We start from the raw sequence: 20,730 nt of genomic DNA, 5'->3' as shown, positions 1-20,730 counted from the left end.
AGTGTGGTGTGAATGTCAGACCCTGAGGGCAAGGAGGGGTGGTGGGGACCCCTGGAGGAGGGTCACGGTCGGGCAACTGGTCCTGCCCAGAAGACTGAGGGCCCAGCTTCTGCTTCAGGAAGCAAAAGGAGATGGAGAGGGGCCCACTATGGCTTTTTATTGAGAAACACTTGGCCGGTCATTCTCTAGGGCCCTTGCTCCGAGGGATGGATGGGATCAGCCGGAGGAAGCATCCTCTCTCTGGACTTGCATAGAGAACCTCAGGGGTCGAGGTCAGAGGTCACTCTCCCCGTAGAGGGCGCTGGAGAAGGCCACATAGTCCAGGGCTCCGGCTGGAGCCCCGGCCCCCTTGTAGGGCGCCATGCGGCGGATGCAGTACTCGGCCTGCTCAGCTGGGAGTTCCTGCCGCAGTTCCTCAGGTGTGATGTAGTTCTGGGGAAGAAGAGGGATTGAGGGCCCACAGGTCCTGTTCCCTGCCCCCGCCCGCCAGCCCCCTGCACCACCAGGGACTCACCTTGTCTCCCGCCAGGATCTTGAACGAGGCCACAACCTGCTCAGCCGTGTCGGTCTCGGCTGTCTCTCGGGTCATGAAGTCGATGAAGGCCTGGAAGGTCACGACCCCGGCTGCGTTGGGGTCCACCATGGTCATGATTCGAGCAAACTCCACTTCCCCCTGCAGGGTTAGAGGCCGGGCACCGTGCCCGGGGGTGCTTAAGCCAGGAGGGCTCCCAGTGTCCCCCTGGCCTGACAGCTCCAGTGACAAAGTGCCCCCTTTCTCCATAGACCATCCGCTGCAGCCTTAGCTCTAGGTCTGGGAAATCCTTTCTGCTAGGCTGTGCTCTGCTTCCTGCCCGCGGCAGTGCTTCCTGCTGCCCGTCAGTCCTGACCTTTTCCTGGGTCTCTGTAGTGCCGTTTCTGTGATGTAGAAACGTTGCAAGCTCAGGCTTTGGAGTCACACAGAACAAGGTCCAAATCTAGTGTCTTTGGGCAAGTTAATTTACCTCTCTGAGCCTTTGGTAGCCCCTGTGTGAAATGGGGTAATTCTCCTCAGCCCCAGCGGGTGGGTGAGGAGGAAATGAGGTCGTGTGTGAGGTGGGAGGGACACAGGCACAGGTGGGACGGCTGGGACGCGGCTGGGGGACACTCACCAGGTCGTAGCCCATGGAGATGAGGCAGGCCCGGAAGTCGTCGGGCTCCATCATGCCATTCCGCTTCTGTAGTGAGGGAGCAGATGTCAGGCTCAGTCCCCAACACCCGCCCCCCCGCTGCCCCTAAGTCCACCACCGCACAGGGCTAAACCCCTGCTGACCCGGTCAAAGTGGTTGAAGGATGCCCGGAACTCGTTGAGCTGCTCCTGGCTCAGGCCCTTGGCATCTCGGGTCAGTATCTGGTTCTCCACCTCGTTGATGGTGCGGGCAATGGAGGTGAGCAGCTGCTCCCAGCCCACACGGATGTGCTGGGAAAGCAGAAAACAGGCTGGGTCAGTGGGTGGCCAGTGCCTGGCCACTAGGTCTGGCTCCACCCCCAATTCACTGTATTGACCCTGGGCAAGTCCTCCCCCTTGCTGGGCCTCTGTCCCCATCTGGAGGTTCCACAGAGTGACGTCCAGTGGCCCTTCCTGCCTTAAAGTTTGATGATTTATTATGTATTATGTATTGATCAACCAGCCATGGCCAATCCAGGCCTGGGTTTAGACTGCTCTGTGACTGGCCAGGTCACTTTCACTCGCTGGGTCTCAGTATCCCCACAAGTACTTTGGGGGACCTGGCCACGCTGAACTGGGGCACCCCTGGGGCAGATGTGCTGTGTCCAGCTGTGGCCGCCCCAGGCTTCCCCAGCCAGTGCCGCCTCCCCTCTGTCCTGAGCGGGTGTGATCCCACCTCCATGCTGTAGACGGTGTGCTTATTGTCGAACACCAGGTTCTCCTGCAGCAGCTGGTGGTCACCCTCCAGCTGGTCGATGTTGCTCTTGTAGTTGATGATGTTCTGCTCCTGCTGCCGCAGCCCCGCCATCTGCTCCTCCAGAGAGCCGGCCATTCCCGCTGCCAGGCGCCCCACTTCCTGCAGGGAGAGCCGGGCAGAATGAGGGCTCCCAGCTCCCGGTGGCCCAGCCTTGGCCCTACTCTCCCGGGCTGGCTCCATGATCCCAGCCTTACCTCCACCTTCCCCTGGATCCAGGGCCCGACAGCATTGGCCTGGGCTGCAAACTGCCGCCGGAGCCTCTCGTTCACCTGTTGCCTCGTCAGCTCCTCCTGCAGCGTCTGGTCACGGCTGGGTACCAGCTTTCGGACCTGGGAGGGAGGCTGGTTGTGCCGGGGCAGCTCTGGGAGTGGGAGATGGGCTCCAGCCCCTCACACTGCTCCCGCCGCTCTGAGCCAAGGCCTCAGGGCTCTGTAGGGGCCAAGCTCTGAGCACTCAGCCTCTCTAGGCTCGTTTCCTCATCTGCAAAATGGGGCCCATGACATCATTCTTAATGAACTTAGATTGTTTATAAAGGATGTCCACACACCAGATCTAAGTTTGCTTCAGTCAGGCCTGCCAGGGGCTTCCCTGGTGGCGTAGTGGTTAAGAATCCGCCTGCCGATGCAAGGGACACGGGTTCGAGCCCTGGTCCGGGAAGATCACAAATGCCGCGGAGCAACTAAGCCCATGTGCACCACAGCTACTGAGCCTGCGCTCTAGAGCCCGCGAGCCACAACTACTGAAGCCCGCGTGCCTAGAGCCCGCGCTCCACAACAAGAGAAGCCGCCTCAATGAGAAGCCTATGCACCACAACGAAGAGAAGCCCCTGCTCGCTGCAACTAGAGAAAGCCCGCGTGCAGCAACGAAGACCCACCACAGCCAAAAAAAAAAAAGAAAAAATCACACCTCACAGGAAAATGCTGCTGTTATGGCCATTTTACAGATCAGGGTGGTTAGAATGCATCTGAGTGGGGGGAGGCAGGGAAAGGCCACAGGTGGCACTGACCGTGTCCCACTTGGTGTTGATGTCCTGCGGGCTGAGGGCGATGTAGGGGTTGGCGGAGCTGGGCCGCAGCCCATATGTTTGGCAGATCTTCTGGATCTCACCCTGGATGCCCAGGATGGCACCCCTCTCTCGGTCGGCCTCGGGCAATGTCGCCTTGAACTGCTCGTGTGCTGTCACCAGGCTCTGGGGAGGGCAGGCAGGAAGCATCAACCAGCGCCCCCACTTCCTGCAGCAACAAAGGGCAGCAGCGTGCTCCGGGCCATCCAGTGGGGCCAGGGCAGCACTGGCAGGAGAACCCAGGCCTTCCGTCTCCCAGCACTCGGGAACTGGTGTTTTTCTCTGGCCCCCCATTTCCCAGGAGCCCAAAGGGGTGGCTGACAGAAACAGGCCGCTTCCCTGTCATCCCCTCCAACTGCCCCACACCTGGAACCCCTGCGCCCACCTGGGTCTCCTCCACCGAGTGCACCAGCCACACGTCCTGCAAGTCCTCCACAGCGCCATCCAGCCAGTTGTTGAAGGGCGCTACCCGCCTGGCAAACTCCAGCTGCAGCTGGTCGATGGTCTCTAGGAGCTTCTCCATCCGCTAGGGCCACAGGGATGGCCAGTCAGCAGCCTGCCCAGCAGGCCCTCTCACCTCCTCCAGTGTCCAGCCTCCACCTCCCTGGCCCCCAGCCTCACCTCTAGCGCATCCCGCCTCTTCTGGGTCAACGTGCCCAGGTTGTCCCACTGGTCGCAGATGGCCTGGCAGCGGCTGTTCACCGAGGCCGCCTCGTGGTAGTCTAGCTCACTGGGGGCGGGAAGGGGGGCAACTTTGGGGCCAGACTCCAGCCCAGATTTCTTCCTGACTGCCCTCCAGGGGCTGGAACCTGGGCATAGTGGTGGTGAAGGCATAAGGGAGCCAGGGGAGGTGGGGGCAGAGCGGGGCTTTCCTAGCGCAGGGGCTTCCCAGCGCATTCCCGGGAGAAGGGAGTCCTCAGCTCCAGTCCCTGGAGGAGCTTGGGTGGAGGGGCAGGGCCTGGAGTTTCGGGGGCCGGTTTCCAAGAGGTGGCACAAGGCCCAGGCTGCTGGTGAGGATTGGGCCTGCCTGAAGCTGAAGGGAGCCGCCAGGTTGGGGGGCAGGTCGAGCGCCAGTGTGGGAAGAACGTGGGTAGCAGAGCGGGCTCCGGAGATGGGGAGAGGGTTACAGGAGGAGGGCAGAGTAAGTGGTGACGGGGAAGGACATGGGTGCCAAGGCAGGGTTACCAAACCAGGGAGAGCAAAAGGTCTGGAGGGCTATGGGAGCGGGGAGAGGGGGTGGGGCCAGGTAGGGGCGTGGTCACCCCGGGCTGCCCCGCAGCAATCCACGCCTACTTGAGCTCCTGGGCCAGCGCAGCGACGTGCTCCACGCGGTCCTGGTGCGCCGCCAGGTCGCTCTCAAAGGCCTCGTGGCGCCGCAGCAGCGCCCGCACCTCCTGCAGCGAAGCCGACTCATAGTCCCGCTGGCTCAGCATCTCCTCCTTCCCTGCTCGGAGAGAGGCCCGCCTCAGGTCACCAAGCAGCAGCTGCGACAGGAGCAGGGGGTCCAAGCCGGGCTGTGTGACCATGGAGGGTCCTCATCTGTGAAATGTAGGTGATCACACCTGCCCAGCCTACCCTCGGGGTTTGCTCTGAGACACTAGTATGATGAAGTTAAGTGAAGCTCCTGTTCCAGGGCATGGCCTGTGAGTGATGTCAGGGTCCCTTGACCCTGCACGATTTGGGGTGGCCCTTGGTACACTTTTGGTATTATTTGATCGCAAAGTGCTTTCCAATGACTCTGTGAACCCAGTGAGCCCTTGATCCATTTTCCTTTGCTTACCCAGTGCCCGGCACTTGGTAGACCCTCTATGAATATTTGTTAGATGAATGAATAATGAATGTAAAAGTGCTTTGAGAATGACAGTTACCATAATTATGCAGATAAGACCACAGTCACAGTAATTGCAGCAGCAACCATTTATTGAGTGCCTCTGCATTTTGCAGAGAAGGTAACTGAGGTTTAGAAGTTCAAAGACCTGTCAGGATCACATAAATGGCCGTATATTTAAGGAATTATTCTGTCAAACCATTGCTATCCAATATGTCCATAATCCATTATTAGCGTTCATTATTTTTTTCAGCAGGACTCATTCAGTTATAGGATTAAAATCCTTGATAGAATACAGAGCGAATGTTTGCACCCAGTGATATATTTGATTCATGCAATATTTTGGCATCAGTATACTTTGGGTATAATGTAAGTGATGTTAGTGGAGGGACTCACCTTTGGACACCTGCCACATACACAAATAAAGTGCTTAATGACAAATTAATCAGAGCAGACCTACAGAAGACCAGAGCCAGGAGAAAGTTAGGGGCCTGAGTTTACAGATAAAGAAACTGTGGCCCCAAAAGGGGCAGTGACTTGACTGCACAGCAAGTCAGGGTGGGACTAGAAAACAGATCTCCAGCTTCCTTGCAGAACACCAGGACAGAATCAGGCCCCAGAGGTACCTACCCCGGGTCCAGGCTTCGTGCAGGGAGGCCTTCTGCTGGAACTTCTCTGCCAGGTGCTGCAGCCGCTCCAGGCGCCGGATCTCCGAGAGCAGCCAGTCCTCATAGCCCTTCTCCGCTTGCTCCAGCCCCCGCCATGCGTTGGCTATGTCCTGTGGGGCAGGCAGAGGTGCCCGCCATCACAGTTCACCCGTTATACAGACGGGGACAGAGAGTCCAAGGTCACCCGGAGGATGTGGGCAGGGCCGGGGTCACCACCTCCCCTGGCCCGGCTCACCGAGACCAGCTTGCCCTCAGACGGCATGAAGGCGGGCCGGTGGCTCAGCCGCAGCTTGGTTTGCAGTGTGTTGAAGTTGATCTCCAGCTGGCACTTCTCCTGCACGCGGGGCGGCTTGTGCAGGCGCCGGTAGTCCCGGAAGTCCTCCAGCTTGCGCTGCATGGTGTTCTTGCTGGGCTCGCCCGTGCGGTTCTCCAGCCACGGCACGGTGCGGCGGATCCATTCCAGCAGCTGCGGGGCCAGGCAGGGGCAGAGCAGAGAGCGCTGAGTGGGCCTGCTCACCTCGCCCACCCCTCTCCACCCACACCCAAGCTGTGGCCTGAAGGCCGGGCCTCAAGCAGAGTGGGGGTCCCCGCTCGTCAGGGCAGGGGCAGGACGGTTAACTTCTGAGTCCAGGGACCAGTGTAGGTCGGCAAAGCACAAAGGGCCAGGAGACTGCCTAAAGATGAGTGAATGGAGAAATGAACGAGTAACTGGATGGATGATGAGTGGATGACAGGAGCCTGGGTGGGCGGAAGGGGGCCGGGGGTGGGTAGAGATGGCAGGAGGAGGCTGGGAGAGGCCACGGCTACTCTGAGGAGAGGTAGGCTCTGCAGGTCCAGTCCAGGGCTCAGCTGGGTTGGGAGAGCACAGGTAGGGGAGAGGGGGAGGTCCTCTCAGCCCCAGCCTCACCTCACTGGCCAGCTTCTCGTACTCCTCCATCAGCTTCTCGTTCTCCTGGTTCACGGCCAGCACCTTGCAGATCCTGTTGGCGGCTGTCTCTGCCTGTGGTGGGAGTGGGCGGAAGGGCTGGCGTTAGAGCAAGCTGCCACAGACACCCCCGACCCAGCCTCCCTCTGTAAACCCTTCAAACCTGGGCCCATGCAACAGAGGAGAGGATGAGGGGGCACATCTTGTAGGGTAAGGATGGGCTCCCAGGCCAGAAGCCTCTGCGCCTGAGCTCCCCCAAGGATCGAGTATGTGCGGCTGGGACAGTGGCACTCCCACCCACATGGGGCCTGGCACCTCCAAACGTGGAGATGCCGCCAAGCTTGGGCCCCTGGGCCCACACGCCCAGCCCAGACAGCAGCAGCTGAGCCCCTACCTGCTCCGCCCCCGCGAAGGCGTGGTAGAAGCAGGAAACGTAGGTCATGACGGCCTTCTCATCGGGCTTTGGGGTGTTCACGATGTCTGCGGGATGGCAGCGAGGTGTTGACTGGCCGAAGCCAGGGGTGGGGAGTGGGCTCCTGTCCCCACCCAGGCAGAGAGTTCCCTCGGGACGGTAGGGTGCACAGACATCTAGTCATGGCCACCAGCTGCCAGGTGCTCCAAACCCAGCTCTTCCCTGGAGTCCTCTCGGATCACCCCAGGGCCTAGCAACCTCCCCCGCTATGGGGTGAGGAGAGCATGAGGGTGTGGGTGAGTGAGCAGACACTGTAGCCCTGATGAGGCGCCAGTCCGCACTGCCTGGTGTCTCTAAACATCCCATACCTTGGTCTGTCTGCCTGTCTGTCTTTCTCCTAAGTTCACATCCAGGGTACCAGGCACAGTAGGTGCAAAGAAAATGTTTGCTGGTTCAACTGACTAATGCCTTTACGGGCCCAGGGACAAGAGGCAGGACCCACCGGAGAGCAGCTCCCAGGATGGGTGACCGTCATGCCGCCAGGTGACCCAGGTTACTGGGATATGGGGTAGAAGATGGAGCCATTACATAAGGCAGAGGCGGCAGAGCCTGGTTCCACTGGGTGGAGAGGGATGGGGACCGGACACGGGCTCCTGGAGAAGGGGGCCTGTTGGCAGGGAGGATTCTGCCCAGGGAGCAGGGTGAGGGGCAGAGCATTGCAGGATGAGGGAGGAGCAGGGACAAAGGTGTGGAGGTAGGACCGTGCCGACTGGTGCGTAAGGGGAGTCCTCGCCCAGGCGAGGCTTACTCTCACCTTCTGCATCCAACATCTTGGGGATGTCCAGGTACTTCTCTGCCACCTCGAAGGCAGTGTTCAGGTTGCCGATGGGGTCATCCTAGATGGTGTGCGGGGTGGGAGGGGAGAGGTGAAAGGTCAGCTGAGGGCAGAGACTGGGGAGTCGGGGCTGCGGGTGGCGGAGGCCTACCTTGCGCAGTTTGGCGTAGTCAATGAGGTCGGGGCGGTGCCGGTGGATGAGAGCACAGAGGGCCAGGCCATCCTTCCAGCTGCACAGAGAGAAGGGGGGTGTGGGCGTCAGGCCTGGGTTCAAGCTGCAGCCCTGTCCTACCCTCGTCCCAGGAGCACCCCTATCAGAGCGGCCTCATCTGTAAAATGGAGTAAAGTCCAAACTCCTTGGCTTGGCATTTAAGGCCCTTGATTGCCAACCTGGGACCGTTTCCTCCAAGCTCATCATGGTTCCTTCACATCCTTGTGCTTAAGCTACACCAATTTCTAGGTGTTTTTGGTCTCCAGGTCTTTGCTCACAAGGTTCCCTCTGGCTGGAACACCCTTCCCGCGATGTCTCCTGTGCTCCCTCCTCCAGGAATTTCCCCCTTGCCCTCCTGGATTCGATTCAACATTGACCGAGTCCTCCTATTTTCAGACACTGTTGCAGGAAGTTGGCTGTGACCTCTCCTGCCCTGTGGCTTATGCCAGGGCCCAGAGCCCGGCTAAGGCCCCACACGCTGATGGGCAGACGGACCTGGTGTGGAAGTTCTGCACGTTGACGTTGCGGTATGGCGCTGTCTTCCGCTGACACCACAGGAGCAAGCCCTCCTTGGCCGAGGTTTCTGGGCGGGGACGGGGGTGAGTGTTGGTTGGGGAGGGCTTTGGGCCAGCCCTCTCACCCTACCTGCCTCCTTGCCGCTCACCTTCCACGGAGATGTCCTGGATGGCGAAGCGAAGGATGATGGTCCAGATCATGCCCAGGGTCATCTTCAGGTTCCCGTCGACAATCTCTGCAGGGTGGGGGGGTGGAGACACACTCCACCTGGCACTTGAGGCCTTGGCTGCCCTCCCCCTGCTCCGCCCTCTGGCCCTTGTCCCCATCCCAGGGCCGGCACCTAGTAGGTAGGTGCTCAATCATTTTCCTTCAAAATGATTCATTGAACACCTACTGGGCGCCAGGTCCTGAGCTGGCACTTTGGGTACCTTCGCTCCGGACAGTCCCTCCTGCGAGGCACGGACGGTTATCCCCATTGTTGAGATGAGGGACCGCACCCCCGGCCCCTGCCCAGGCCTCCTCCTGCCACCGCCTCACCTTCGGCACCGATGGACACCAGCTTCACCCCCTTGCTGGCAATGAAGTCCAGGGCCTTGTTGACATTGGCGATCTTGTGGAAGCGCATCTTGCCTTTGTCTGGCCTGGGCAGCCTCTCTCCTGGGTGTGAGGAGAGAGGTCAAGGGTCAAAGGTCATGAGAGGAAGCTGAAGACATGGTCCTCAAACTTCCCCCTCCCTCAGCAATCCCCCTCCAGCACTCTGATGCCACTACTCCCCCAGCTCTCTGGGTTTTCCCCTGTGTCCTGGGGTCCCCGTGCACTGATTTGCACCCCTCACCTGAAATGACCTCCAGGAGCAACATGAGTTTGAGGCCATTGCGGAAATCCTCCTCGATGTTCTCGATCTGGGTGCCAGCCTTGCGCAGGTGCGAGTTGCACCAGGCAGTGAAGGTCTGGGGGCAGAGAACAGTGCTCAGACCCTAGTGCTGAGGACAGCGCCCTGGCTCCTCTGTCAGGGCAGATCTCAGAGCCCAAGGCCCTGGATTCAAGTACCGGCTCAGCCACTGACTTGCTGTGCATCTGGGGCCAGCCCCTTTCCCTCTCTGAGATTTAATTCTCCTGGAAAAGGAGAAATGGGGTCTGGGGCCCATTCAGGTCCCAGTTTGGACTTGGGGTGCCTCACTGCCGGCACAACAAGCACTGAAGGGGGAATTAGAAACCTGTAAAGCAGACACTCCAAAGTGTGGGGCTCTCTGAGGCACAAGAGTCAGTGCAGGTGATACTGCCTCAAATCTGAAAAATTCTGTGTTGAAGGACAGATGGCTCTGAGGGACTGTGCACCCGTGTTTTTATTATCTCAGGCTCACCGATCCCTTAAGGCTGCTGTGAACTGGCCTTCAAGCAGACCCTGAGGCTGCAAGAGCTTTCTGCAGGCTGTAGAGGATCAGCTGGACACTCAGGCCCAGCCTGACCTAGTTCCTGGAGGAGACTGCCCTCCCTCGCCGGCCAGAGCGTGCTTCCGCCTCAGCCTCTGTCTGAGATGGGAGGGGTGGTATATGGCTGCGTGTCTTTGGGGGATGGCAGTAACCTAGTAGTGCACAAGTTTCTACCAACCTACCAAGCCTCGAGGCCCTGGATTCTGCCATCAGCAGTCCTTGGTGGAATCCATACTTGGGCTCCAATCCCAGCTGAGCTACTCACTCTCTGTGACCTGGGATGTGCCCCTTGACCTCTCTTGGGCTCAGTCTCTCCATTTGCACAATTAAGGGTTCAGACTCAGTGATGTCTCAGGTCCTTCTTCCCCTGACCTTGCAGGATTCTGGAATTGAGAGCATCCCGCCGCCACCGCAAAGCAGATACTCCAGGGAGGTGGCCCTGGAAATCATTTGGAATTCTTTCCCTCCGCTGTGTAAGTGGGTGCTGGGTCGAGATAGGGCAGGAGGAAAGGCAGGACTGGGTGAGGCCTCCGTGGTGGAGGAAGGGGCATTTTTCATTTGACAAACATGACTTTTAATGAGATTTGCTCCTTGCCCTAAAGGAACTCACAGTCAGTCAAAGAGTCCTGTTGGTCTGAGAAGTGCTGGGAGAGACTAGTATTGGGGAGACTAGGGGAGGAGTTCTTCATATCAAGTGGGGGACCTCTTGGGGAAGGTTAATAATTGATCAGAACTGTGATGGAAGAGTGGGAGTTACTCAGGCAGGGAAGGGCAGGCAAGGGCATTCCAGGCAGGGGCAGCCACACGGGCAAGTGCTTGGCGATGAGAAACAGTTACTAGGTTTGCGGAGCTACAGCTATCTGGGCACTGCTCTGGGGGTGTTGGGGTATACGTGGTGAGAGGCAGGCCGGAGGGGCGGCAGAGGCCAGGTCACGCACGATCTTGAGTGCTAAGCCAGGGAGTCTGAACTTGATCTTGAGGGCAACAAGGGAAGCTTTCAGGCACAGGACAGGGAGGGGCAGCACTGCGTTTTAGAAAGCTCATTCTGGTTGCAGAGGGGAGACAAATGGCTTCGCAGAGCAGAAGGGAGAAGTGAGGAGGTGCCGACTGAGACCAGGGTGAGGGAGGAAAGGTGTCAGTGAGTGGGACAGGGCAGGATCAAGTGGATGAGATGAAAACATTTGTCCTTGCTAGAATATAAGCTCCCTGAGGCGGTGTCTTTAATTTTGTCCCCTGCTGAATTGCTGGCACCTAAAACAGTGGCTGGCACATACTAGGACCTCCCTAAGAAACAATGAATGAATGTTTGCAATGAGGTTGAATGAAGAGGACTCGGTTATCAGGTGGGAGAGGCAGGAGGGCTTCAAGACATGGAGGAGAAGTAGGCATGGGGGTGGGACCAAAGCTGAGCACAGAGATGTTCATTACATTGTAATAAACAATGTTAGATGAGAAACAACCGGAATGTCCAGCTCCAGGGGGTGCTGATGAATTTACAGAGCGTCTACTCTGTGCAATCATTGAATGAGTCAGTGAGGTGGGTGGCTGTAAGTTGGGTTGGAAGGATGCTCCTGATATTTTAAGTGATGAAAGCAAGTTACAGACTAGCCTGTATCTTATGAGGGGCATGTGGACCTGGATCTGGGAGAGGCCTGGGTGGGTGGGTGGGGGGGATAGGAGTTGTTGCAGAGCAGATGGCAGCTGGAGCCAGGGGCAGGGATGACATCACTGGGAGATTGCTGGACCCAAGGACCACAGCCCTGCTTGGAGACAGGTGCAGAAGGAGCCTGGGGGGAGGCGTGTCACCCCGGGCACCCTAGCCGAGTCAGCTGAGCCTCCCAGCCCCTGGGGTCATCTCCTATCAACTAACCCAGAGGAAATGCTCTGATTCTAAATTCTGGGATTCTCAGATCCTGCAAATTCCACCAAACACCCCTGTTCCCCTGCCCTTTCCTGGACTCATACACTGTTGGCAAGTGCTGAGCAGGGTCTAATGACCTCGTGGTACACTCCTACCGCTGTCCTGCCACACTCCCCAAAGTTTCCTCACTCCAGCCTGGATCATTTTCTCTTTTGGGTCCCCAGGTGTCCTGCCCCCTCCACTTGGGAAAGTCTGCGAGTGAAAATAGATCGGGGAGGGGAGGCCCGAGTGCCTTACAAGGCTGGGCCTGGGCAGCAGCTGCCCATGTGCCCCTCTCAGCTCTCCAAGGTGCTGCCTCAGCACGAAGTGTCTATCTGGCCAGAGAGTCAGGTTACCTACCTGAAAGGGAACCCAGGGCTCCCCTCCTCCCTGACCTTGTGGCCTTTTCAGCAGATTTAGGGCCCCTGGGGTAAAGAGGGGTATCTTGGGAAAGAATGGGGGTGGGGCAAGCAACGGGCAAAAACCCTCAGGTTGCGGGGCGTCCTGTTTTCTGACAGCATATGATTTGGCTCCTATCTCAGCCCCAGTTTCCTCATTTAACAGTTGGGATAGAGTGACCACGGACACGATGCTGGAGAGAACATAGAGAGGGTGGGGAAGGGGTCTGCGACGGTTACCCCTTCCCCACACTCCCAAGTCCTCTAGCTGCCTGGCTGCAAGTCCGCAGGTGGGGTCTGGGAATATTTCACTAGAGAGTGGGGTTGTGGAGACAAAGATCATTCTTCCCAACCCCACCCACACCCTGAACTTGGATCTCCCGGGCTTTGCCCAAACCATATTCCTTAGCAGAAGTGGAGCAGTGGGCCCAGGGGAATGAACCCTGTGGGGTGGGGACCCCTGAAACTCTTCTTGTCCTCCTAAACCCCTCGTGAGGGTCTCCAGCCCTCTCTTCGGGCCCTGGAGGACAGCAGAGGACTGATGGTCAGAGCCTGGGCGAGGAAGTGGCACTGAGGGTTAAGACAGGCTCTGCCCCTGATCTGCTGAGATGCCAAGGACAAACCGTCTGGCTTCTTAGGCCTCAGTTTTGCCATCAGGAAATGGGCTAGCACTCACTTTCCGCTGCTGCTTCTCCCAGGCCGGGTCCAGCAGCAGGTCGCGGTCCCAGTCCTCCTCCTGTTCCATGTACTCGCCGCCCCTGCCGCCGCCGCCCGCGAAGGGCCCCTCCCCGGTCCCCAGACCCTCGGGCTGCATAACCATCATCATCTCGCTCGGGCTCCTGGCTCCGCTCCGTTCGGCGCGCTCCAGAACACGGGGGCCGCGTTAAGTAGCACCCGGCCCAGCCCCGGATCGGATTCCTGCTAAATATGGGAGAGAAGGGAGGGGCCGGATGGGGGCGAGGCCACTCGGGTCGGGACCAGGCAGCAGGTTGTCCTGAGGCTAGGAGACTGCAGAATTTGGGGGCACTGGGATGTACCCCGTGACGGAGATCCGGGGTTCGCGTTCCGGCTCCGCAGCTTGGGCGCTGTGTGACTCTTGCGAAAGCCACGGGGCCTCTCTGAGTCTGTTTCCTCACATGTACAACGAAGATGACGATAATAGTGGCTGCACACTGCTCTAGAAGCTACCTTTTGGGCCTCATGACCCTTTTCCTGCGTCGCGCTGGTGGGAAACAGGGAGCACTATTCCCATTTCACAGTCAGAAACACCGAGGCGCCGAGCTGTTTTGAATGTTTTCTGGGGTGATGAAGGGAGACACTAGAGCATGGGGAGGGGCTCCAAGCCAGCTGGATGGGCCGAAACAGGGCTATTAATATCGGGGCGACTAGAGGGAGAGGGGGAATGTGCTGAGCCGCGAAACACCAACAGCACCCAAACTGCAACTCAATCCTCCCGGAGTGCGGGCCAGCGGGACCAGCGTGAGGAGCGTCTGCGGGAGGGGCGGGGCCTGCGCGGGTGGGCTGTAACCGCGCTGCCCTACCGGCTCTAGCGCCAACGAGATTCCAAGCATCTCTTTGGCTCGTTCGGCCGTTCAATCACATCTCCGTATCTGCGGGCCCTCCCCGTGAACCTCAACGCTCGCTCACCCCCTTCAGAGCTCCTATTGGTCGTAGCAGACATCCGTTTGCCACTCTCCCCGCCCCAATACGGAAGCGGAGGGGTACCCGGGATCCGACCGCTAGTGGGTCCAGGCCATGGGGCAGCCCAGGGCTGTGGGGAGCGCGGAGGCGGCGTCCGCGCGGCTTCCTCTTGTGCTCACCGCGCTGTGGGCCGCGGCCGTGGGCCTGGAGCTGGCCTACGTGCTGGTACTGGGTCCCGGGCCGCCCCCACTGGGACCCTTGGCCCGGACCTTGCAGCTTGCGCTGGCAACCTTTCAGCTGCTCAATCTACTGGGCAACGTGGGGCTCTTCCTGCGCTCGGACCCCAGCATCCGGGGTGTGATGCTGGCCGGCCGTGGTCTGGGCCAGGGCTGGGCGTGAGTGGGGCACGGGATCTGGCGGGGGGAGAAGCGGGAGCTTTGGGCAGGGGGAGGGCCTCAGGACCTGAAGATGTTAGAACCAGTTTACAGTAAGATCCGCTTGAACCAGACGGCAGAAGGAGTATCATTCATCCACTTACAAATATTTGAGTACCTACTACGTGCAAGGTACTATTCCAGGCACTGGAGGTACAATAAAACATATTCCTGATTTCAGGGAGGGGGCAGATGATAAACTTTAGGCGTAATAAATCAGAAAATAATGTAGAATGTTAGAAGGTGTTGGTGGTAAGGAAACAGAAAGAGCAGGATAAAGGAGACTCAAATTGCAGTTTGAAATAGGGTGGTCAAGGTAGGCCTCATTGAGAAGGTGGCATTTGAGCAAAGACTTGGAGGGGGGAGAGTTAGCCACAGTCATCTGGGGGAAGAACGTTCCAGGCAGAGGGAACAGATGATGCAAAGACTCTGAGGCATTTGTTTGCCCAGCATGTTCCAGGAACAGCAAGTGTGGCCAAAGTGGAGTGAGGGGGGAGAAGTCAGAGACATAAAGACCTTGTTAAGACCTCGAAGACTTTGCTTTTTACTACAAGTGAAACGGAGAGCCATTGGAGGGTTTTGAGCAGAGGAGGGACATGACTTAGATTTTATTTACTTGATTTATTTTTTTCTTGGCCGTGCCAGGGATCGAACCCGGGCCCTCGGCAGTGAAAGCGCGGAGTCCTAAGCCCTGGACCTCCAGGGAGTTCCCCTGACTTAGATTTTAAAAGGATCAGTCTGGCTGCTGGGGTGAGACTACACCAGTTGGGACAAAGGTGGAGTCAGGGAAGCCAGGCAAGAGGCTGTTGCAATAATCCAGGGGGGAGCTCATGGTGACTTGGACGGAGGTGGTAACAGTGGAGGACAGGAGAAGTTTGCTTCCAGATGTTAGAGACCAGAGAAAGGCCTCAGTACTGGGGCTCTCAGAGCTGGAAGAGCCCTCAGACCTGCTGTGCCAGGAATGGAAGGGCCTGGGAAGTGGTGTTTAGCCTGCATTTACCTGTGAAGAACCTGAAGCTTAGAGAGGGCAGGGGCTGTGCCTGCTTCCCCAGGATGGGCTCAGGGGCTGACCGGGCATGAAATGGGGCACTCAGAGCTGCTGGGGGAACTGACCCTGTGGTTCCTTCCCTGCAGTTACTGCTACCAGTGCCAAAGCCAGGTGCCACCGCGCAGCGGGCATTGCTCTGCCTGCCGCATCTGCATCCTTCGCCGGGACCATCACTGCCGCCTGCTGGGCCGCTGCGTGGGCTTCCACAACTACCGGCCCTTCCTGTGTCTGCTGCTTCACGCCGCAGGCGTCCTGCTGCACGTCTCTGTGCTGCTGGGCCCTGCCCTGTCGGCCCTGCTGCGAGCCCACACACCCCTCCACACCGCCGCCCTCCTCCTGCTGCCCTGGCTCATGCTGCTCACAGGTGGGGGGCCGGGGAGGCCTCCACAGAGAGGCAGAGGCCCATTCTGGTAGGCGATGGGATTTCCGCCTGGTTCTCCAGGCAGCGCCCTGGGGACCTAGTCCCCACGTCAATTACGGGAGGTGAAGGGAGCCTGGTATTCACTTGGGTGTGCCGTCTGGTAAAATACAGGGCCTCAGCATAGGTACAGAGTTCTGGCTGAGAGACTCAGGGGAGGAAAGACTAGTGGGATTTCACCTAGAGGGGGATGGGACGGTGAGAGAGCATTCTAAGTGAGGGGCATTCGGAGCTAGGGGAGCAGTGTGAACAAAGGCTTGGAGGTTGGGCACGGAGTAGTGAAGGCATTTGGTGGGAATTGTGAGAATTAAGGCTAGGGCAGTAAGTGAGGACTGGATGGTGGAGGGCCTTGAATGGAGTGTGAGGAGTTGGTCCTTACTTGACTGGGCAGTGGGGAGCCAGTGAAAGTTACAGGCAGGGGAAGGGCCAGTCTTGGGAAGTGGGGAGGGGATGTTTTGAATCAGGAGACTGATTGAGAGGCTGTGTTCTGGTTGACACTTTCTTCTGACACCACCCAAGGTAGAAACCCCACTGTTTTTTTTTTTTAAACATAATAATAATTATTATTATATTTTTGAAGATGTTGGGGGTAGGAGTTTATTAATTTATTTATTTTATTTTTGCTGTGTTGGGTCTTTGTTTCTGTGCGAGGGCTTTCTCTAGTTGCGGCGAGCGAGGGCCACTCTTCATCATGGTGCGCGGGCCTTTCACTATCGCGGCCTCTCTTGTTGCGGAGCACAGGCTCCAGACGCGCAGGCTCAGTAGTTGTGGTTCATGGGCCTAGTTGCTCCACGGCATGTGGGATCCTCCCAGACCAGGGCTCGAACCCATGTCCCCTGCATTAGCAGGCAGATTCTCAACCACTGCGCCACCAGGGAAGCCCCCCACTGGTTTTTTATACTTTGTTCTCTGCCCCCCAAAACACTTCGGGCTTGCTTTTCCCTGACTCCTTCCTCCTGACCTGTCCACGGTCCTCTCTGTAACCTTGTCCTGCAATTACTAAACTCCCTGACAACTCTGAATAGTGGCTCTGTCTCATCCTATCCAAGCCCGGCTCTGTCCCCAGGACCCCCTCCCTGCAGCCCAGGGGGCGTCTTGGGAGGCCCAGTGGGGCTGTCAGGGTTTTCCTGTGCCCACACTGGCTTCCTGAGCAGCGCTCTGCCCTCCTCATGACCCCCCTGCCTCCACTGAGACTCAAGCCCTCCAGCTGCTCCTGTCTGCACGCTCCCAACCCCCGGTCATCCACAATCTCCCACTCGCTCCCCGCAGTCACCGAAGACTTGGGCTCCGGCCCCTCGTCTCCCTCTCAGCCCTGGGCCTTGCTGAAGGCATAGGTATCTGAAAGCGTGGGTGAATGGCCCCAGTCGCTCAGCTTCTTGACCTTCTCCTCCCCTCCTCCCTTCCCCTACTCCCACATCCCCACCCCAGTCGTGTCACCTCCCAGAGCACCCCATGTCACCCCTCTCTCTGCCCCCACCGCCTCTCCTATCTATCTCTCATTCTGTGCTCCGCGACCCCCCTCCGGAGCTCCTGGCCCTCACCTTTCTGTCCATCAGCAGCTTCCCCCTTCACCACCCCAGGTCCAGCGTAGGGCCCTCATTTCCACCAGCCTTCCGCAGCATCTCATCTCAAGACTTTTTGCTCCGTCTTCCTTCCGCTGTGCCTTCCTGGCTTCTCTGTGTCTGCCCTTGGCTGCGGAGAGCTGCCAGAGATGCCTGGTACTATGTGGCAGTCGGTGTCATGTCACGTTCATGGCTGCTGACCTCAACAGGCCCTCAGCGGTGCCTGGCTGCCCTGGTTTCTCATAAGCTTCCTCCCCTAATGGCTGCAGCTCAAATCTTCCCACTTTCCTGTCCTCCAAGCCCCAACCTCTCCTGAAAATACATCACAGAGGAAATTAGTCATCAGATGGCACGTCCAGAATTGGCTGTCCCGTCCTGGAGGCAGAAGCTCACTGCCCCGCCTTCTCCTGGTGCCCGACCCCTCCTCCCTGCTGGGAGCCCTCACACCGTGGGTCGCTTCTCCTCCTGACACTCCAGGCTCCCTCCACTGGCTTCCTTTGGGTTTTCCCAGCTGGTACAAAGCCTCTCTTCACCCCACGTCCTCCTCTTCCAGCTCATGCCTTCGGGCTCTTCCATCAGCAGCCAAGTCAAAGGACTTGCCTGGGCTATAGGCTGCTTTTCCTTGCCTCCCACCCATTCCTCCACCTGCTCCAAACTGGCTTCTGCCCCCACCCGTCCTCCGAGACTGCCACAGTCCCCAGGCCTCTGTCTCCACAAAACCCGGAGGACCCTTCTGTGTTCTTTTCTTGCTTATGAGACCTTTCAGCCTCATAAAACTGCTGGCCTTCAGCCTCCTTAAAGGGCTCTACGCTTGACGTCCCCGACGGCTTGTACTTTGGGGTTTCCTCCTTCCTTCCTGGTTTCCCTATATCTGATCCCTAAGGACCTGGTTTCCGGGCTGAGGTCGAGACGCCATTCTCATCTCCCTACACACTCTGTCGGGTCTCGGAACCGCCCGGGTACCAACCGCTCACAAATCTACGTATCCAGCCTGGGCTTCTCTCCTGAGCTTCCAGAACTGTCCACTCACTTGTCTCGCAGGCACCTCTCCATCCTGCCTCAGGACCTTCACACAGAATGTGTTCTCCCCTCTTCACTTAGCAAATACCTCCTTAACCTTCAGGCATCACCCAAAATATCCCCGTCAAAATAGATGAAGTTTATTTCCCTGAGCCTCTTAATAAGTTGCCATGTCATCTCCCCACCAGTAGGCTCTCTTTTTTTATTGGAAAAACATTCACATAATATGAAACTCATAATTTTAACCATTTTCAAGTGCACAGTTCAGCTGCGTTTAGTATATTCGCAGTGTTGTGCAGCCATCACCACCGTCTAATTCCAGACCCTTTTCATCGCCCCCAGTACCCGTTAAGCAGTCACTCCCTATTTCCCCCCAGTGCCCCCAGCCCCTGGCAACCACTAATCTTCTGTCTCTATGGATTTGTCTGTTTGGGACATTTCATATAAACGGCACCATACGATACATAACCTTTTGTGTCTGCCTTCTCTCGCTTGACATCACATTTCATGGCATCTTGTAGTTCATTAGTTCACCTGATATTTACTACCTTCTGTGGGTCAAGATGATGCAAGATGCTGTACTTTTGCATTGTCACACACATCACAGCTGTAATTAAGTAACTGAGACATGATCTCTTGAATGTCTGTGAGCTCCCTGAGGTCGGACATGCTACCTGCCATTCATCCTGGTATTCATAGGAGGTGCTCACAAGTTTGTGATGCATGAGTGAAAGTCGCATCTAGGGCAGGGGGCTGTGTCTGCCCGTTTCACTAGTGTGTTCCCATCAGCCGGCATGGGTTGACCAGGGAGCAACAACTCAGTGTTTGCTGAGTGGAGGAATGCGCCCTGCTTCATGGTGGAGTAGGGGACGGGAGGAGGGCAGAAGCTGGGCTCTGGGACGGCTGGGGCCTGCTGCTTCTCCTTGACCCTCTCTGCTCTCTCCTTGCAGGCAGAGTGTCTCTGGCGCAGTTCGCGCTGGCCTTCGTGACCGACACGTGTGTGGCGGGTGCACTGTTGTGCGGGGCTGGACTGCTCTTCCATGGGATGTTGCTGCTGAGGGGCCAGACCACGTGGGAGTGGGCTCGGGGCCAGCGCTCTTACGACCTGGGCCTCTCCCACAACCTGCAGGCGGCCCTGGGGCCCCGCTGGGTCCTTGTCTGGCTCTGGCCCTTCCTGGCCTCCCCGTTGCCGGGGGACGGCATCACGTTCCAGACCACAGCTGATGTGGGACTCATGGCTTCCTGACTCCAGGAAGAGCCTGAGCTGTACAAGGAGTGGGGAACAGGAGAGGGGACTCAGATAACTCATTTCAGGCCCACCCCCAGCCTCAGAAGGGGCGGCAGGCTGGTACGCTGGTACTTGATGCCTGCTTTCGGCAACTCCAGCCCCGCCCTTAGCCTTGCCCTTGCCCAGCTTGGACTCCTAGTGTCCAGGGCTTGGGCCCTGCGGCTCTGCCTCTATCAGTGGCCCCTGAGTACAGCGAAGGGTCTGGCAGGGGGCTGCTCGGCCTGCCCAGCTGCCCCTTTGCCAGGTTAATAAAGTGCCCACTTGGTTCTTGGACTCCCTCCGTCTCTGTGGGTTTCTGGACCTTCACTGTTTCCAGGGTTGCTGTTTTTGGTTCCTCTGATTGGCAGGCCTGGGAACCACAGAATGCCTGAGGGTGTGAGCAGCCAGGGCTCTGCCTCCTGCGGCCTTGGGGCGGGGGGGGGGTGGCCAGCAGCTTACGGCAGAATGTAGTGTTCCAGGGTATGAGAACCCAGAATTCTTCCCCAGGTTCAGTGCTTTATAGTTAGGAACATTTCACAGCAACAATTTCAGTGAACTTCTCTCCAGCTAACCTGGTGCACTGGGCAGCAATTTTGTGGGTGATAAAGCTCTGAGAGTTGATGTGATAAGATCACGTGGTAGTAAATGGAGGAGTCCAGATTTGAACCCAGACCTTTGTGCTTTCTCCTTCACCCTTGAACAGCCGAAAAAATCAAGGCAGAGAGATCAGGTGGGGCTGTTCAAGCATCTGTGCTGGCTGGGTGGTGCTGAGACTGCTAAGCTCCTCCTCTCTGGACGCTTCAGGAGCTACTTGTTAAACACTTCTATTTAAATATAGTAAATAGACATTTCCAGTTAAATGTGGCAGGTTTAAACATGTGAGTTTGTTTCCTCTTAAAATCTAAAATGATAGTAAAGAAATTAAAAATGATGTAAATTTACAAAGACAAAGAAAATAGGAGGGAGACAGCACTAGACCAAAGAGCCTGACAACATTCTGAAAGATGGAAAGTGGATAGAGGCTCATTTACTCTCTTAGAGAATTAGAAGTTGAAATTAAGCGTTCCCTTCTTGGAGGGGCCAAGAGGCAGCCCGATTACCCCCAGGAGTCCTGGAGAGGTTCACCGTGGAAGGCAAGGTTTGGGGCTGACAGAAGGGCCGGGACTGATTCAAGGTCTCTATGAGAAGCA

The 20,730-nt window shown here is 57.6% G+C and overlaps 2 protein-coding genes across 4 annotated transcripts; one reads left to right on the top strand and one right to left on the bottom strand.

Moving 5' to 3' along the window:
* Positions 1-149: 149 nt before the first annotated feature.
* Positions 150-13,028, bottom strand: ACTN3 (actinin alpha 3). The gene is made up of 21 exons (XM_082659609.1): positions 12,827-13,028; positions 9,255-9,369; positions 8,957-9,076; positions 8,568-8,654; positions 8,399-8,486; positions 7,844-7,922; positions 7,672-7,753; positions 6,840-6,925; positions 6,428-6,520; positions 5,756-5,986; positions 5,483-5,630; positions 4,318-4,468; positions 3,646-3,754; positions 3,410-3,550; positions 2,968-3,150; positions 2,156-2,290; positions 1,881-2,060; positions 1,310-1,456; positions 1,149-1,214; positions 515-673; positions 150-432 (listed from the first exon to the last, which is right to left on the bottom strand). The coding sequence occupies exons 1-21, from the start codon at positions 12,974-12,976 to the stop codon at positions 274-276; spliced, it is 2,709 nt and encodes a 902-aa protein (XP_082515735.1). The 5' UTR covers positions 12,977-13,028; the 3' UTR covers positions 150-273.
* An 848-nt stretch (positions 13,029-13,876) lies between these two features.
* On the top strand, positions 13,877-19,961 carry ZDHHC24 (zDHHC palmitoyltransferase 24). Of its 3 annotated transcripts, none has more exons than XM_082660167.1 (3): positions 13,877-14,186; positions 15,360-15,637; positions 19,224-19,961. In XM_082660167.1, the coding sequence occupies exons 1-3, from the start codon at positions 13,906-13,908 to the stop codon at positions 19,517-19,519; spliced, it is 855 nt and encodes a 284-aa protein (XP_082516293.1). In that variant the 5' UTR covers positions 13,877-13,905; the 3' UTR covers positions 19,520-19,961. The 3 variants fall into 3 exon arrangements, with proteins under 3 accessions (XP_082516293.1, XP_082516295.1, XP_082516294.1); XM_082660169.1 differs by lacking the exon at positions 13,877-14,186 and adding an exon at positions 14,226-14,357; XM_082660168.1 differs by lacking the exon at positions 13,877-14,186 and adding an exon at positions 14,226-14,378.
* Positions 19,962-20,730: the final 769 nt, after the last annotated feature.

The sequence above is a fragment of the Grampus griseus genome (assembly GCF_964374135.1).
Source record: "Grampus griseus genome assembly, chromosome: 8".
NCBI lineage: Eukaryota > Metazoa > Chordata > Mammalia > Artiodactyla > Delphinidae > Grampus > Grampus griseus.
The sequence above is the reverse complement of the archived record's forward strand: the minus strand, read 5'-3'. Positions and strand labels throughout refer to the sequence as shown.